The following is a 19,370-nucleotide window of genomic DNA, read 5'->3' on the forward strand; positions in this document are numbered from 1 at the left end:
TATTCCCACGTAAAGTTGAGCGCTTGTTCTCGAATTCTGGACATTTTATCGTATTTTTGTGAGTTTTCTAAAATAGACTGAAGTCGTAAAATGAACAAATGTATAACATGTCATTGTTTGATTTTGCTGAAATTTTGAAATGTGATGATCGCGTATTCTGGAATTTCATCTTTTGAAATGTTATAATTGCTTATTCTGAAATTTTATCGTTTGAAACGTAATGATTGCGAATTTTGGAATTTTATCTTTTGAAACGTTATTATTGCGTATTCTGGAATTTCATCTTTTGAAATGTTATGATTGCGTATTCTGGAATTTTATCGTTTGAAGTGTTATGTTTGCGTATTCTGAAATTTTACTTTTTGAAATGTTATGATTGCGTTTTCCGGAATTTTATCTTTTTAAATGTGATGATTGCATATTCTGGAATTTTGTCGTTTGAAATGATATGACTGCGTATTCTGGGATGTTATGTTTTGAAATATTATCAACGATATATCATTTTAAGTGCACGCTAAACTTCAAAGATGTATTTCCGGTCATTATAGTACAACGTTGCTGCCTCAGTGTATATAACTAACTATCATTCAATGTTTGTATACCATGTCGTAAACTTTGTTTTTGTTAATCTACATTTCTATTGGGATGTTAAAAGTTTCACGATCTTTCTCTTACAAATTTGAAACCGAAACAAAACTAAAATTATAGACATCGACTATAATTTATTTCCTTTAATGTCATACCATGAAACACTGAAAAACATCGATTGTCTGAAACGACATTCAAATCTTAAAACAGAACAGAAATAATCAACAATCGATTGTTGGAAAGATAAAGATTCTCTTCCGAGATCTCCACAGAAATAATTCTGAAGTAAATAATGCGAATCGCAAGGAAATCAACATGTAAAATAGCATGGGTAGCCAAATACTGGAACGAGAGCCGATGTGTCAGCTAATTTTCCGTGATAATCTACTTTTGATTTTCAAAATTCCTCCGAAAAGCATCTGTTCCTGGCTTTGCGCAATCTGAAAATGCAACGTCATGTAATAGGTATCCAAAGAGTGAAAAGTAAATGTAAAAAAAAATGATAAAGTGAAATAAAACCTATTGTAATCAAATGCTTCTTCTTACAAATATAAACTTAACAATGACCAAACAATGTATATAAAAGCAGTTACAGTATTATTTATTTCTTCAAAGAGTCTGCTTATATATTCTAAGCCTTTACCCTCAGTTGGTTTGCCATCATTCTCCCAAAGCCACATGATTTGTGGTTCTGTATGGTCTACAAACTGCTGTCCCAAACAGTTTCTGAAGGTATATTCAATCAGGGGCCAGTCTATGTCGTCCATACAAATTTCGCCAGTCACTTTACCATTATTGTCCGGTGGGTTTGGTCTCTGTTCCTGAAAATAATTATTATCAATCCGCTATTTTGCACGCCGTGGGATTTAAATGCATGTAAAATGATTCAGGTCTTTACGAGCTAGCGGTCTCTATTAGTGATTTGAAGCTTACATCCGTTTAGAATAAATTTCAGGGAGTTTCTCAAAATCTTTGTACGGGTCTTAGGTGTCAAACGTCAGAAGTTTGAAATGTTATCGAAGTATACATATACCAAAGCTTTTATTTCTGGGATTTGAAACATGTTGCTAGGCATTTTACTGATGATCGCATATATACAAAGAAATAGCATATATAAGTTTAAACATTACTAACAAAGTAACATGTGTTATTTAGATATTTTCCGATTATCACACAAAACACAAATGAACATGGGCGCGTTAGAGGATTGATGTTTCATTAAACAATAATCCCGGCGTTCTGCTTGCGATTTCTTGGGAAATACGCTTTTCATTAGGGCTTGCGATCGTAAAGGTTGGTGTTGATGTTAATTGCTGTTGATTCCAACTATTTTCACATGCATTTCTGATCCTAGCCATTACAGATACACGTACTATTTTAAGCGAAAATACTTTTTGTATAAAAGCAGGCATTCTGGGCGGAACTACATTTTGATGACTTTTTCTTAATTTTGACACAGTGGTCATTGACATTGTGATCGATCCCTGGCCGCGATGCTACAAACAGATATGTTCTCAATTGCCCAGTGGTAGAGAAACTGCTTTGAGTGCAGGAGATCGATCCATGGCCGCGTCATACAAAAAGAAGTTAAAAGCGAAAAATAAAAATCAATTGCCCAATTGTAGAGTTCCTGCTTTGAGTGTGGGAGGTCGGAACGTCAATCTCTGGATGCGTCATATCAAAGACGTGAAAATTGGTACAAGTAGCTCCTTTGCATTGCACTTAGTATTGAAATGGATTACAAAAAGTAAAAATAAACGCAAGCAAGTATATGTTACTAGATACCTAGTTTGCCGCACAACAGTGCCTGTTTATTTATTCGTATATTTAGTTAAAACGTTAAAACATATTTTATTGCAAACGAATCAATACGAGTTTATACAACAAATAAAATACAAACAGTATTTTAACATCCATGTAAAGAAACAATTACACTGAAATCAGAAGCAAAAGAGTGGGACAGCAAGTTTCTTCAACATTATACTGACATCCCACCCCAAGAGCAGGTTAAAGTAACAACTGGATAGATAATTTAGTATAAACATATATAACACAGAGAAAAATAATTGAAAAAATATGTCTAGTACACCAAAGAAAGACAGAAAAAGTAAAAACTATCCGTTGTGCCTTGTGTATGTGTGTCCTCATTAGTTACTTGAAGTTTCAGTGTCTGGCTTATTTAAAATATTGCTGGACTACTTTGAAAGAGTAAAAAAAATTCAACGGACAAATAGACCGTTTTTACAGTTATTAGGATGGTATTGAAATATCTGAAGTATCTTGTTTATGTACAACGGACAGAGAAAAAAGAAATGTTCAGCATCTTCATACCAATATTCGCACGTACATTGTTGTTGTCGCGTATATGATTGTCGAATAAACCGCGGTTTAATGACATGTCACGGCTGAGATATTTCAGCATTATTGTAATGCACAATTGGTATTAAAATTGTGTTAAATACATGTGCTCATTAGATAAATCCTAAGTATTTATGAGAGAATAAGGGATCTGTTTTTCCAGTTACAATTCTGTGAATGGCCCGTATTAGTGACAGGTGATTGAAACAATAATAATTCTTACGAGATTTGGAGAGAAAAACCGGCAGTATGTTAACAGTCAACTCTTTTATTGTTTTAATTTATGAGTTGTAAACTTCAGCACTACGGGAAGGTAGAAATAACAGCAAACTTTTAATCAGGTCATAAGTCATCTTACATCTGTCAAATTTGTCATTAGTTTTCACGATCTGTCAAAATCGTTTTTATTTTTCCGCAATGCATATAGGACATTGTATTGTGCTACTATACATTGTACATCAATATTTTTGGTTGAAATTGTTTTAATGAGCTCACTGAAGTCACGTAAAAATCTATTGTTTAATATTGGTAATGAAAACTCGACCCTGAGACATAAGGATTGTTCCTTTCTGACGGGTAAAGAAAATCATTAGGCTGAATCATAACGTAATGATTTTTGGAAAGAACTGAATACTCTTTTGGTTTTGTTTTGTTATTGTTATTCATCGGAAATTTAAATCGTGGTAAAACCTTAACTGCCTGCGTGTGTTTCGTATTTGGACATGATGCACTAATAGGAAACAGCCACCTACATGAACATATATTGGACTGACGGGTGCTTTAGTTTTAGTAGCATTCGTTTAAGCGAGGTTGTGAATTCCAAGTTTCTATATCTAAATCATTCAAAAGCTTAATAGATGACGGTAATGCTGTATTTTGACAACAGTTGCATAATCAGCTGGTTTCTCAGATTATTCGAATTTATATCACTTACAATATCTGGCAGAATAATTTAATAGTTTATCGGGTTTCATATTGCACCGACACAATTATAGGTCATATGGCGACATTCCATGTTTGATGGTGGAGGAAGACCACAGGCTACGTGCAGTATTTTATCACGAGCGGGCACCTGGATAGAACCACCGCGACCTTCCGTAAGCCAGCAAGATGGCTTCCTCACATAAATAATTCAACGCCTCGAGTGAGGCTCGAAACCACGTCGGTGAGGGGCAAGTGATTTAAAGTCAGCGACCTTAACCACTCGGCCTAGGAGGCCCCCATATCTGGCAGAAGTTCATTTAAGTAAGTTGGTAGATCAACATTTGTGTATTTGAAAATGACAACTAGTGTAAGTAATTTGCGTCTATCGGATAATGAAATCCAGCCAATTTTGTTAATAAGACTATTGATGAAAACAGATTTAGTTAAACCGGTTATTGTTCTGGCAGCATTACATTCGATTTTCTAAAGTAAAACATTTTCGTACGTTGTACAATTATCCCATATACTAGCGACATACTCAAAACTTGGTTTTATGTAGAAAAAATGTAGGTTATTCGTTTAATGTTGAACTTTAGCAATATCTTTGTCCCGAATTAATAGGATGAAGAAGCTATTAAATGTGTATGTGCCATATATAATCATCACAAAATGTAACTCCAAGATGTTTATGAGTTTGAACATAAAATGAGATGGACTATGTCAAAAGTTAAGCCATTTATATATTATGTAGTAAATGGTCGACCGCATACAGCTGACATATATTTAAAGAGGCTCGGTAATATCGTTTACATAAAAAGGAAAGCAAAGGCATTATGCTGGATCCTTGAGGTACCCCTACATTAACTAAAGTTTCGCCCGAATAGGATGACTCTATATAATCTGTTTGGCTTTGATTGCGCAGATAACTGATAATCAAGTTTGTTATATTCCATTTTATCTATATTGTCTAAGTTTGAAAATGAGCCCTGAATGTCATGCCCTATCGAAAGCTATATTAATGTTGCAGAATATAATACATGTAGATTTACATTCAACAAGCTGAGTAAATTTGGTTATATATGTCAATTAAATGATGAATCGTAAAATGGCCTGGCAGAAACCCTGACTGCTTGTCATTTGTTCTAAGCTTTTCAACAGAGTACTGGAATATATCAATGAAATAAAATTGATTTTTTTTTCAATGTTTAAAAGCAGTGAAAATATCATTTTTATTTTTCATGGTGAATGCAGTGGAATATGAATTATGATTAACTGGAAAGTCTTCGAAAAATAAACTTCAATAAAGATATAGATGTATATAAAATTTACAAGATTATAAATAATGTAGCTCCATCGCAATAAACTGTAAAAGAAATCTGGAAACATCAACTGCTTGTCAATTTTTTCAATTTTTATTAATACCGTGACGTCACGTCATGACGTAATACAAGTGACGATTCGTGGATAAAATGGGTACAAATACAATTTGATCCTAGGGAGATAATTTGAACACTCTTGGTAGCGGATCACAAGATGATACTATACACCATATATCAAAGCTCTGGGACCTGTGGCTTTGGACAAGAAGATTTTTTAAGTCTTTCCTTTCGGTTGTCATGGCAACAACAGATTTGCACGTATTTTAAATCTGCTCAGTAGTTAAAAAAAACACATCTTTTTTAAAAAACGGTGGACATTAGACAATGGACATCGAGCGGTAACGAAAGCTCACCTTGAGCCTTTGGCAAATGAAACCACTATCGTGTAAACAAGACCAAAATAGCCAATATTTGTCCTGTCAGGGGCCGCAACTCTGGAACCAATGACGGGATATGGCTGGTTTAAGAAAGGAACCAAGATCTTATGGTGATTCAAATTGTGAGCAAGATTGGTTAAAATCAAATCATAAATGAAACCACTATCATGCAGACAAGGCAAATAGCACTTTTTAAGCCCATTCCAGGGGCCGTAACTCTAGAACCCATGTTGGGATATGGATGGTTCAGAATAGAAACCAACATCTTATAGTAATACAAGTTGTGTGCAAGTTCGGTTAAAATCAAACCACTATTGTGCAGTTAAGAAATTAATGATAGACGGACGACGGACGACGACGCATGACGCACGACTGACATCGAGTGGTCACAAAAGTTCACCTCGAGTCTTTAGCTCAGGTGAGCTAAAATATAATGTTTGTATATGGTTTATCTCATATATCAAATCCGGATATATTAAACTACCAAACAACCAAATTACTATAGGATCAATATAAAAAGTAATTGTTACCTTGATTACAACCAAAAGCTCAGCGTCCTTACACCTGTTCCGCTCCACTTGACTATAGCAAATGTATTGGATAACGTACTTCTTCGGGTCTAAACTCACCATATAGTCTTTCCTTTCGGCTGTAACAAACACGTCGGTGGCTAGAACAAATAAAGAACGTTTTCAATGCACTAAGTACAAATAAATCTTTGCTTCAGTTTGGTTTCTTCCTAAATGCAGTCAGAACAAACTTGAGCTATCAATAATGGTGATTCATAACCGCACTGAAAGCAGCTCGTTTTTGCAGCGGTTATAATGGCTACAAAAACACTCCTTGTACCCTTTTAACTACTATTAAAATTTTAATTTTAATCTGGAGGATAATGTTATAATTATTCCGGGAAAAGTTGTCGTTCTTCACCTTATCATTTTCTCTTTTTGTCAAAATACTCATTATATAAAAGTACTATACTTTATTCTTATCCAGTGGAGTCAAGGCAATTGTATCAGATATGAACAATTAAGAACAGAAATGGATATAAATTATTACTTAAGACAGAGTTACGGTTCTTGCGCTTTTCAATTTGTTTCATTCCCATCAATTATTGTACATTTGATTCTCATTAGTAGCTTCAAAGTTTAAGTCTAAAATGTTTTTTAACAAGCTGAAAATAATGTATAAAATCTTCAAAATAGAGTTTATTTATAAATAATCTCGATAAAGTTATGTATTATTTTTTTTGACAAAAAAAAAAAATGACAAAAATGTTACCAATATTCAGAACATAGTTAAGGTCCTCGAGTTTACCCATTCCTGTTATAGATATGTACCATCATACCAAGTCACATAATCTTCATTTTAGTGCACAAACCTTATACGGGCCTCGAGTTTATCCATTTTTATTTCAGACATGTACGCAAAAACCTCCATTCAGTGCATAAATCGTTAAACAATTGAAAAATTGGGTATTATTAAACAGAACCACACCGTTTTATTCAAGGGGAAATTTCAGGCCTAAATCACAAGTCTTAGTGTTTCGCAGATTGTCTGTAAAACACATTTCGAAAGCCCTATCTATAAGCAGCCATTAAGCTCAAATAACTCTGGTCAAACAAGTCCTCTCTGACTCATTCAGAACACTGAGCAATGTTTTTATGAGAAAAGTCATTCTTTCAAAATACACGTTAGACTGGGAAACAAGTTAAACTGGTTAAATACAACCTTACTGATAAATCAAGGTCACACAACTCTAGACCTAATACTCTAATGTGATGCGTTCTCAATCCTTACTTATGTGGGGAAGTTGGCAGTTACTTGCGGAGAACAGGTTTGTACTGGTACAGAACCAGGAACACTGGTTAGGTTAACTGCCCGCCGTTACATGACTGAAATACTGTTAAAGAAGGGCGTTTAACCCAAAACAAACAAACAAACAAACAATCCTTACTTCGCGTTACTTTGCTCTTACTCACTAAGTATATAAAACAATCTTTTCAAATATCATTATGATGAATAAGGAAATGAAAGTGCTAGAATGTATAATAATGACATTTTCTATTTTTACACACCAATGGCACACTAATGCAGACATAATGAAGCGATTTGGTCCGTTTTTAGAATTGCATCAAATCTTACAGCTGTACACATAAATAAAAGGAAGTTGTTAGAGTGCCATTTAATAAAAAACAGATGTTACACTTCAGATCTATTCCATCATCGTACTTGTGCTAAATTTATTTAGATATGACTCTGATTGTTATAATGTAGAAGTGTTAAGAATAGTCACTATATGGTTCATTTGAATAAAACCAGTACACATACCCCGATCTAGACAAGACCTAACCGAGATTGTATAAGTTTAATATTAGGAAAGGTAAACAAATTTTCACTTAGTCATTTCTGTTGGCACTTCATTTTAGAGAAGCTCTATCTGATTTATTTTACTGATACATACCGCCTTCTGAGCCAAAAATTGCTTTTGTTTCATCAACTCGTTGAAACACAAAGTCAAGGAACGCACACTTTTCTGTAATATCATTCCTAAAAGAAAAAAAAAATCACTATTTGCTGTCGTTACATTTCTTGTTATAACACTTCTTGTCTGCGCGAATTTCTTGAAGATTAACTATGTCTAATATTTAATGTTTTCACAGTGAAAAGTCTAAAAGTTTCATTGTAGGAAATATTGTAGCATCTTGCACATTGAAAAAAAATCCCTACTACTACTCCTGCTAACAGTTAGTGCTAATTTAAGAAGAACTAAATGAAATATTAGCAATATTGGACCGATTATAATGTTAATTATCTTAAAGCAATAATACTACCAATAACTTCCGCGTCTTCGGACACCATTGTTGTTTTCAAGCGTCCATCGGGGAGACCACTTGAACGATATCTCGGGATTGACAGGATAGTCGTTGTCAATAGCGTAGGGAGACACATAGTCCATGTCAACAACCTAATGAAATAAATCAACATCACTTTTGGTAAAAATGAAGTACTTAATAAGTACTTGAGAATTTATTAAAAGACTTACTTGTGCACAGGTTGGTATCTCCATTTACATACGTTCTTACAAATACAAACGTATATCTGACACGGATAAATTTCAGACTGACTGTGTTCATCATTCAACAATCTTCTCAGATCGCTCCACTATGGTCGTAGGTTTCTGGCATAAGATAACTTATTAAGGTTCGGGGAGAGATATGCGTTAGCTATATCATTTTCCAGTAAATCAGTTGACATTTGTGATTTTTTCTAGTAAGATTAAAATAAAATCTGAAAAGTAGATCGATCCCTCGGAAGCACTGAGAACAAGGCAAACAGTGAAAATTGCAGACTCGGTTTCATTGAGTCTGTTCATGAGCAGTGATGGAAAATGCAACAATGCCCACGCCCGCTAGCACCGGCTGCAGCAGTATTCAATCTTCAAATCTAAATGAGTTGAAATCAATGATTCCGAAGGACCAGAAAATATGATATTTTAACTCAAATAATAGTTCGAACAGAGTGCTCAGAACTGCCACAAATTTGCTTTTTTCAGTTAATAGCAACAGGAATTTTATGTAGTTAAGATTCGTGTTACTGTTGCGATGTAGAAATGTTGTGATCCATTAAGAAAATGTGAATTCAGTCCTAAAGTTCTTTTTTTTTGTCACGATCCCCTTAAGAGCGTGTTATTACAGCTAATGGAGTCTAGATTTGCCTACAAAAGATGTTATTAGGTACATGTTATCTACTTTCATCTAACTGGCGTCTAATGTCATCTATAAAATGATATTATCATAGTGTTCGTCTTGCTCACACGGGCTATGGCGATTTTCAATCAAAGCTCTGAAAGGACTGATTGCCAGTGCTAATTGAATGATATTTCAACCGATACACCTGAAGAATTAACATTTCATTTGGCATAGACCGGTCATGATTTTGAACAATTTCGGTAGAGGTCCACTGGATAATACGACATGCCAAATATTTAATCTCTATGCATTATGGTTCAAGACAAGAATATTTCTAAAGGTTTTCCCAAAACAATTCTATGTAAAAGTAAGTTTGCCCCAGGATGGGGCCAATTTCAACCCTAACCCTAACCATAAACTCTAACCCTAGAGCTGAGTGATTCCGAATGTTTCCAATGTGAATATAAAGTTCATAATTTTTCGCGTAGTACACGAATGTTTAGGTCTCAATATTTTTGTTGGACATTGACTTTGTACATCTGCCTTTCGTGTATACAGTTAAACCTGTCTTAAGCAGCCAGCCAATGGAGTGGGAAAAAGTGGCTGTTTACAGCAGGTGGCTGCTTAATGTAGGTAATTTATAGAATAAATGACCATTTTTGGAAATGAGACACAGGCTGCTTAAGACAGGTTGGCTTCTAATTAGAGGTTACCGCTTAAGTAGGTTTTACTGTATGCAGAAATAAGACCGGTCCATGCATACTTCAGAATTAACAACGTATGATTGCACTTGCACTTCATATTTTGATATATGCATTCTACACGTGTCATCCGTTATACAACTTTTATTTAGATGAGCAGATTTGAAAACTTGAATACTTTAGGCTAAAGGAAAAAGTTCACCTTTTAATTTTTCAAATAACAGATTTCAAATTGGGCATTACCTGAAATGTTTTTCATGACCATCAGGATGTTTGTCTTTCTTAAAAGTAACTAAAATTTGAAACTGGTTATTCCTGTTTAAGTGACTAACCCACACATCGTTGTGTGAAATTTAAAAAAAAAAAATCAAATGTGTCCTATTTTCACCTTTATGTAGCATATTTGATGTCTAATTGTGTTTCTGTTTTCATCTAATGATGTATAAAATCCTTGTCCTAATAAATTAAAAGTAAAAACACTTGTCTACTATTTCTGATTAGGGTTTCCCGGTTTACAAAAAACGGAATTCCGTTCAGCGAGGACCTTACAAACATCGCGTGACAGTGAGAGAAAATAACACCAAACACGATAATCAATAGAGCGCACACATATAGGTATAGCAAAGTATTATGGCGTTTTGAAATGTAAACAAACAAAACAATAACATGAAACGAAATCAGTACACTTCGTATATGATGCAGTATGGTATTTGTATTATACTTTTTCGTCGGGAGTTCGAGTCTCAGACACGTAGACTTTTTTTTAAAAGCTTCAATATGGTTCTTATGATTCGGACAATACTAGTTCAAAAAAAAAAAATTAATTTCACTTATTAGACTTTTATTATATTTAGTTTTTGTTGTAATGTATTGTTTACATGCATGAGAAAAGTCTTTTCTAACTGTTTACATTATAGTAAGTTAATTTAAAGTCAGTTACATTACTTGAAAGAGAGCTCTCCAGAATTATTTGGTATTGTACATAACGATTATGTTGTCAGTCAAAGGCTTGAAAGCACACGACTTACAGAAACAATCCTTATTAATGTGTCTAAAACTATACGTAATTAAATAACTTAAGTGTTAAATACCGTTTTCTTCAAGTATTGAAATAAGTCTTCAAGTTTAAAAATTTCATTGAAAATGTCTTAAATAACTTAAGTATGGCGTTTACATTACTGCTTGAAATGTACTGTGTTGCATGAGGTAATAAAGTTATTTTCCTGTGATAATTTTATATTCTTTACTATAATAAAAGAAGGATGTTAACGGGTTATAGGATGTACAGTAGTAAATGAAATTGCTATTTGTTCTATATAAAATTAAGAATCTTCTGAGAGCTGTAACTCATAGCCAGTCCCATTTTAAAAAAACGAACTGCATGTCTTATGCTCTTAAACGACCTATTAACTACAAAAAACATCAAGAAAAGTAGTGTTCTTGTATCATCTAAGAGAGACTTTTTTGTCTGACAGGTCAACACTATATATGGAAAATCTTCCAAACTGCAAGCTGAAATATGGATATGAACACATGAGTAATAAGGTTTGTTTACATTTCTATAAATGCGAAAAAAATCTCATTGAAAATGCTACCAAAATAGGTCCAAAATGTAATAAAAACAGAAACCGGTTTAAATATTACCAGGTTCATTTTAAAACGTATTACCGACCTTATGTTCTTAAATGACCTATAAACTACCAATAAAAAACAAGGAGAGTTTATTTATCTTCTAAGAGAGTTCTTTTGTTTGACAGGTCAACATTAGTAAATATCTTCCAAACTGCCAGCTGAAATTTGGTACGGACACATGAGTAATAAGGTTTGTTTACAATTCTATCAATGTGAAAACAATTTCCTTGAAAATACTACCAAAATGTCAAGTATAGGTCCAAAATGAAATAAAAACAGGAACTGGCATACATTAAACTTAAAGATGCCACTTTAACTGAGAATTGTTTTCTTTCCGCCATTATCCGACTAGCCCGGAAGTGCTGCTTGATTACCTTTAACACGAAATCAACAGAACACATTCTCATTTCATTTCCAATACATTGTCTTATGAATTTTATATAGCGGGTGTTATATGTGCTTTCGCCCCGACTTCATCTCAGGGTTGTTATATTTTCTGGTCCTTCGGGATCATTGACTTCAACTCATTTAGATTTGAAGATTGAATACTGCTTAAGCCGGTGCTAAGGGGCGTGGGCAGTGTTGCATTTCCATTACTGCTCATGAACAGACTCAATCAAGCCGAGTCTGCAATTTTCACTGTTTGCCTTGTACTCGGTACTTCCGAAGGATCTACTTTCCAGATTTTATTTACTTCACAACAGCGGGTGTTAAGTGTTGTGTGGCGGCCGTAAAAAGTCGCCCCGACTTCATCTCAGTGTTGTTATATTTTCTGGTCCTTCGGGATCATTGATTTCAACTCATTTAGATTTGAGAATTGAATACTGCTTAAACCGGTGCTAGGCGGCGTGGGCAGTGTTGTATTTTCCATTACTGCTAATAAACAGACTCAATGAAACCGAGTCTGCAATTTTCACTGTTTGCCTTTTTCTCGGTGCTTCCGAGGGATCTACTTTCCAGATTTTATTTACTAATATATCAAGCAAGTAGTAAAATCATTTTGTTTAGTCTTTTTATTCATTTCTCGATTACAGAATGATATAAAATTAGCATTATTAATTTTGTATGTGAGTGTTCCGTACTATTTTCCATTAGTTTTTGTATTATTCATATGTAAATTGTATGATATAACATTTTTCTAGAAATACACATTTGATTTATAGAAAACTTATCTAGGAAAACAAGGCACCATTTTACCAGGATGCATTCCACTTGATAAACATTTGCACATGATACAATGCATTCGTATTTTTATTCAGAAAGGTGATAAAATGTGCATTGCTGTTACGATTTGGACGCAACTTACCGTTAATTCAGCGACTTTTCGCATTTCATGTAAAGGGTTCAAAGCTGAAGAATTCGGAATTATGTAATCTTTTATCGTTAGTCGTATTTGACTATGTAATATTTATACATATCAGTCGCTAAATCAGCAAATTTTAATCGGTAAAGAAAGTAAATTATTGGGTGCACGCGTGGTAAGCAACAGAGCTACCTCTTTCAGAGGTATATGGTAAATCGCTAGTGCACGTCGCGATAAGAAAAAACGTCAACAAAGGTGAGTGTCATCATTTTTTAGTATTTTTACAAGTATAGAATCGATAATCAAGAATCGGGGAATGGTAGGCGATAAAGATTTAATTTAACTTTACAGAGAAATTAAATTTCCAGAACTTAAAGAGAACTTTGCTAATTTATTTTTAATTTATGGTCGTGGCGACGTTTACAAGCCAGTTGATTTAGCGGTAAACTGGGCCGTTTCGTCATGAAAGCACTTTCATTGTAAGATAAAGGGTGTGTAAAAAGTTCGTTCCTATTTTCACCATACGCTTCATTTTCAAATGAGGAGGCAAGTGCTGCTGTAATTTTAAAATTCAAACAAGAACGCATATCAGTTTTAGAAAATTGAATATAGTACAAGGAAAGTCTTAAAATTTCAACAGCATATTCTTATCGATCATTATAAACTTTGTATTTTTATTGAAATCACGCTTCGTCTACATGCAAATTGATTTGAGACAATTCAGGTTTTACAGTAACAATGCAAGACGCGCAAGAAAAAAATCCATTCGACACTATACAGTTTATTAGGGTAACAAAAACGAATAGGAACGAATTTACTACACACCCTTTATATGCATTTTAACTGATATTAAGAAGCAAACCGAGTAGGCGTGAGATAGCTGTAAGGTATACTATGCCATTTTTGTCCCTATGAGGATAATTTGAACAAACTTGGTAGAGGACCATTAGATGATGCCACATCCCAAATATCAAAGCCCTAGCCACTGTGGTTTTGGACAAGAAGGTTTTTAAAGTTTTTCCTTCCGGTTGCCTTGACACAGAGTTCTGTATGGGATTCATTTCTTTGACTAATTTTCAATTTGGATCATGCAAGGAACACTCCTGTGAAGTTTCATTATAACTGGACTGGTGATTTAGGCTGGGAGGTGTTGACGGACGACGTACAATCACTGTCCACAAAAGCTCACCCTTTAGCGCTTCGTGCTCAGGTGAGCTAATAAAGCAAAAAGAGTATATGCTATGGACAGACGTGGGAATAAACTGTTTTTCCTTTTTTTTTTTGCATTCAAATTTGAAAAAAGCGTTTGTAACGATGTAACGGAGGTGAACTGCCTTTATTTTAACCATTTTGAAGTACGTGTTTCATCGCGGAAGAGTTTTTATTGCCGCGTCGGCCCTGGTCCTTTTGTTTTTCTTGATTTCGCATTTTTATGATGCCAATGCTCTTAAATCATAGTATGACGAAATTTCAATTTAAAAGAAAGATAATTTTACCCTAAATCTGGAGTCCAGTCCTTTTCAGCCAAACGCTTGCTAATAATTCGTCTGATTGGTTAAAATAAAGATAGATTGGTGGAAGTAAAAATGGAAATATTAGAATTTCAATTATACAAGAAGAAGTTCTAACATTTAGATGATCAAACCCTTGAGTCATTTTGTTAGTTATTATATGTGTAATTGAGGTTGCTATTTTAGTGCGTTCATTGTTAACACACTAAATACATCATAATAAGCTTCTACGAAAAGTTGTCCTATAAATTTTATTTAGCTGATAAATTAGTATGACTGTTTAAAACTTAAAGTTTTAGATTAACAAGTTCATTTGAACGTGCTCGTACAATGATGAAGTCAAAGCGTCTCTATTATTTGTACCAAATACATTATATTTATGTACAAAAAAAACGGTCTGTGTCCTCCACGGAAATTATTTTTAAAAATGTAAAAGGCAATGTAAACAAGTGTCAGAGCCGTTGCCACTAAACTTGGCGTCTTAAAAAATACGGGTAACCCTGTAAACGCGTCTATTGCTTTTCACAAGCTAATAGCCAGGGAGCCAAAAGTGCGAAAAGTGCCTAGAAACAGGATTAACCTGTCCGGTCATGCTATAGTCTGTTTCTATACATATTATGAGAGTACAATGCCTCGCGGATCAGAAAGATCGGGCCTGCAAAACAAGAACTATTGCGAAATTTGAGAATATGAAGGGGAGATAACTCTGTATACAGATCAGCTCACGCGGAAAACCCATTCTACTCGATCCTCGGAGAATGGCCAAAACGAATACCAAGGCTCCGACTCGAAGTTTCTTCGAGTCAGCCATTTTCCGTCAAGGAATTTCGCTATCTAACTCCGAGGATTTATGCGAAGTCACTCGAAGGAAATCCTCGAAGTGACTCGAGATGAAATCCAATTAGCGGAATACACACCTATATTGCTTTCTTTTGTTTCCGAGTCATCTGACGGAATTCCTTCGAGTGACTCCGAGACGAATAAATAATTACCTATACAAATTTAAACGGGCCTTCGAGTAACTTCGAGGACAGATTTCAGATTAATCGGAGCAGGGTGATTATATTTTACATAGTGATAAGCGAAATAACACAGTATTTGTAAATAAAAATAATACTGTAGTATTTTTATCTTACTTTAAAATAAACCAAATTTTTATGTTTACTTATGATATTTTAACACTTTTTGAGTGGATACGGCAGTAGTATTTCTTATCCCATTTATAATTCCTTCAAAATGAATAAAATAAATCATTTCTCCTATAATTTTTATTTATTTATAAAAGTCACTTTTCTTCAACGGCCATTATCTTAACGTTTATCTAGTTTTATATAGTTTCTAATTTTGTCCATTTTACATCAGTTTATTTCTAAATTTAATTTGCACTGTCAGAAACTATTTCAACATAATATTTAACAAATCACTATTCTTTAACGGCAGTTATTTGAAAGTTTGTTTACTTTTATATAATTCTTAATACTTTACAATTTACTTTTCTAACAGGTGTATTTTTGAAGTTTATTTAGTTATAAAATATTAATAATTTAGCAATTTAGTGCATTTTTTATGACTTTATTTCTAAATTAAATTCGCAAAATCAGAAATTGTTCCTATATCAAAATTTAACGAAGCACTTTCTTTTAACGGCGGTCATTGGAAGTTTGTTTAATTATATATGATTAATAATTAGTCCGTTCTACATAAATTTACTTCTAAATCTAATTCGCATATATTTCAATATCATACTAAACAATTTACTTTTAGCGGGTGTTATTTCAAAGTTTATCTAGTTATAAATTATTCTTAATTTAGTGCATAAATTATTACACGACTTTTTTCCTAAATTTAATTCGCAAAGTCAGAAATTATTTAAATATCAAAATTTAACAAATCACTTTCCTTTAACAGCGGTGATATGAAAGTTTGTTTTATTTCGCATGATTAATAATTTAGTTTATTATACATAAATATACTTCTTAATCTAATTCGCATGGTCAGAAACTATTTCAATATCAAAATTCACACCAATTTCATACAATTAAAAGAACAAGCTAATTATATAAAAAATATCCGTTCAAGTAAGGAAATACTGCCTCGAAGTTTCGTCAAATCATCTCGCGGCACTCGAAATGGCAGATTTATTGTTTATTACAGACTCGGAGTCGCGCGGAGTGGCTATAAAATACCGGAAATCATTATAGTGTTACCTGTATAATTTCGACTCAGAGTTCCGTCAAGTAATTTCTCGGAGTGACTCGACGGAATTCCGCTAAAGTAATAAAACTATAACAGTCGGTACTCCGAGTCAGAATTAGGCAGTACTCGGAGGAATTCCTCGCTATACAAGATTTTTCCTTCGAGGAAAAACGTAAAGTGGGTTTTCCGCGTGAGCTGATCTGTATGTGCAGTTTTTTAAGATTCAAAAACGCGTTTTACTAACTAAACATGACATAACGTTTCTAAAAATCATTTCAAATAAGTATATTTCAACATTGATTTTACGCATAAGGCTTATGGTTGAAAAATATGCAAAATGTACTCGTTATATGTACATTTTATTATAAAATTTCATACCTAAAATACCAGAGAATAAAATAAAAAATATTTAACCTAAAAATTACGGTATTAAGAAGTACCCTTTTAAATAGTCTTATTTCTCATAGTCATTTATAAATACCGCTGCGAAACAGTCCATAAGAATAGAAAATAATCTAGATACTCTAGTTCACGTTTGGTCAGGAAATATGCAAATCCGGGTTATTTTATGTACCCCATCCACTTTATATAATGCAAAAATGTATAATAAAATATATTTTACAAACAACCAAGGAGATATATTCTTTTTATCACTTATACAATATAATATATAGTTGACCATATAAAGCTGGATGAGGAGTATTTAAAAGATTTTTAAATAGCAAAAGTGGTAAGAAAACATATGTAGTTTACAACCGATAATTAGAATTAACAACCCGTTATTAAATAAGAGCAACACTAATAAAAGGCGAAGAAACCTTTACTTGCAAACTACTCATTTGGAAAGTAATTTATTTAAATACTCTTTCGTGCAACTTAGTTCAGGTTTGGCTGAGAAATACGCAAATCCGAGGTAATTTATGTACCCCACCCACTTTATATAATGCAAAAAAAGTAATAAATACGAGCAGCAATCATGAAAGGCGATGAAACCTTTACTTAATAATTATTCATTTGGAAATCAATTTATTTAAATACTCTTTCGTGCAATCCTGTTCAGGTTTGGCTAAAATATACGCAAATCCGAGGTATTTTATGTACCCCACCAACTGTGTACAGTGCAAAAATGTATAACAAAAATATTTGACCAAAAATCAATGAAATATATTCTATTCATCATGTAAACAATATAATCGATATTTATGACAATTTAAAGATAGATGAGGGGTATTTTAGAGCTTTTAAATTTAAAATATAAGATCGAAAACAGTATCTATTTGGTAGCCGATAATTAGAATTAACAACCTGTTCATAAATTATGATTTGATAAAATGCAAACAACGCTCCCGAAAAGTACTGAAACCTTTACATTCAAACTTTAATTTTTTACTATCTCATTTGAATACTTTCATGTGCAAGTTGGCCAAAACCAAAAAAATTAATAATACGGAGGTAATTGAATTACCCCACCCACCTTGTATAAGTAAAATGATTATAGTATAGAGGCTAAAAACCGAAAAATGCCAAGAAAGCGATATTACTAGTCCGATGTTCTCTTCAAATGGTTATAGTTAAATGTTAATTTATTTGGAAAATTCGAGACTGCAAAACTTATCCAAATGCTAAATGAAAAGTCAAGGGCAGTTACTCGTTACTAATTTTAAAACACATCTTAGAATTATTATTAACGCGATGTACACTAAATATACCGACGCAGCCTATCTGAAGTTATATAAAATATGATATAAACAAGGGGTGTTTGTAAAACCCATATGCCCCCATGATGGTTTGTTGGAGGCAAATGGTGTGTAATTTCAAATTTTATGACCTTGACTTTTGAACTTGTTAATATCAGGGGTCTTCTAATGACTACAAACATTACATTTTAATACGATCGACAGACAAAACGTACCTTAGTTACTGAGTAGTAATCATGTTAGGCCTAAAGCTAGGTAACTGTGATCTTCATCCTTGATCAATTGTCGCAAAACAATATTGCCCATCTACTGACCACAGAAAATAATTCTTTTAAATTTAATGAATGTAGTTAATAAGGTTTTACGTCGGAAACCTTTTTCAGTCTTTATATAACTCTGATTCCAAAGCAATAGGAGCCAGCTACTGGACACAGGCAATCATCGTATGAAGATTGGCGATTGTAAGTCAAATCATTCTTAAGTTTTTCAACGGAAACCGTTTTCAGTCTCAAGGTCACTGAGACCTACTGACCATCAAATTAAGAAAGGTCATTATCTACTGACCACAAGCATTCATCTTTAATTTAAGGTTTGGCAACTGTAGGCAAAAGTGATGTTTAGTTAGCAGAAACATTTTCGGAATCAATTTCATGTGACTAGATTCTATGTCCTTTCAGCTACTGACAACCAAAACAATATGGGTCTTCTACTGACCACATGCAACTACCCTTTAAAGCTGTTGTACTCTTGTAACCACCAACAATTTAAGTGACAACATCTCTCATTTTACAGCTCTAGATTTTCTTGGTCAACCAGGCCGTGCTGCTCATGTCACTAAAGAAGAACATGCAGATTATTTGATGCATTATTGTACGGAAGGAAAAAAAATCGTGGAAGTACAGATTAACATAGAGCTCATGTATTTGTCCTTAACGAAGGAGACCTTAGATGTCTTCCATAGATTTCAAGTTTTACGAGCGGCATATCAGATATCCGTTTACAAGTCTGCATA

General features: G+C 33.5%; 1 protein-coding gene across 1 annotated transcript in view; it reads right to left on the minus strand.

Annotated features, from left to right (window-relative positions):
• Positions 1 to 692: 692 nt before the first annotated feature.
• Positions 693 to 19,370, minus strand: part of LOC128556053 (uncharacterized) — a 28,004-nt gene continuing 9,326 nt past the window's right edge. The window contains exons 3-7 of the mRNA XM_053539957.1: positions 8,461 to 8,594; positions 8,091 to 8,176; positions 6,157 to 6,296; positions 1,232 to 1,409; positions 693 to 1,028 (exon numbers count right to left, since the gene is read on the minus strand). Of these exons, the coding sequence (XP_053395932.1) occupies positions 973 to 1,028; positions 1,232 to 1,409; positions 6,157 to 6,296; positions 8,091 to 8,176; positions 8,461 to 8,594 (594 nt within the window). The 3' untranslated portion in view covers positions 693 to 972. The remainder of the gene's footprint in view (positions 1,029 to 1,231; positions 1,410 to 6,156; positions 6,297 to 8,090; positions 8,177 to 8,460; positions 8,595 to 19,370) is intronic.

This window comes from Mercenaria mercenaria, chromosome 3 (genome assembly GCF_021730395.1).
Source record: "Mercenaria mercenaria strain notata chromosome 3, MADL_Memer_1, whole genome shotgun sequence".
Lineage (NCBI taxonomy): Eukaryota > Metazoa > Mollusca > Bivalvia > Venerida > Veneridae > Mercenaria > Mercenaria mercenaria.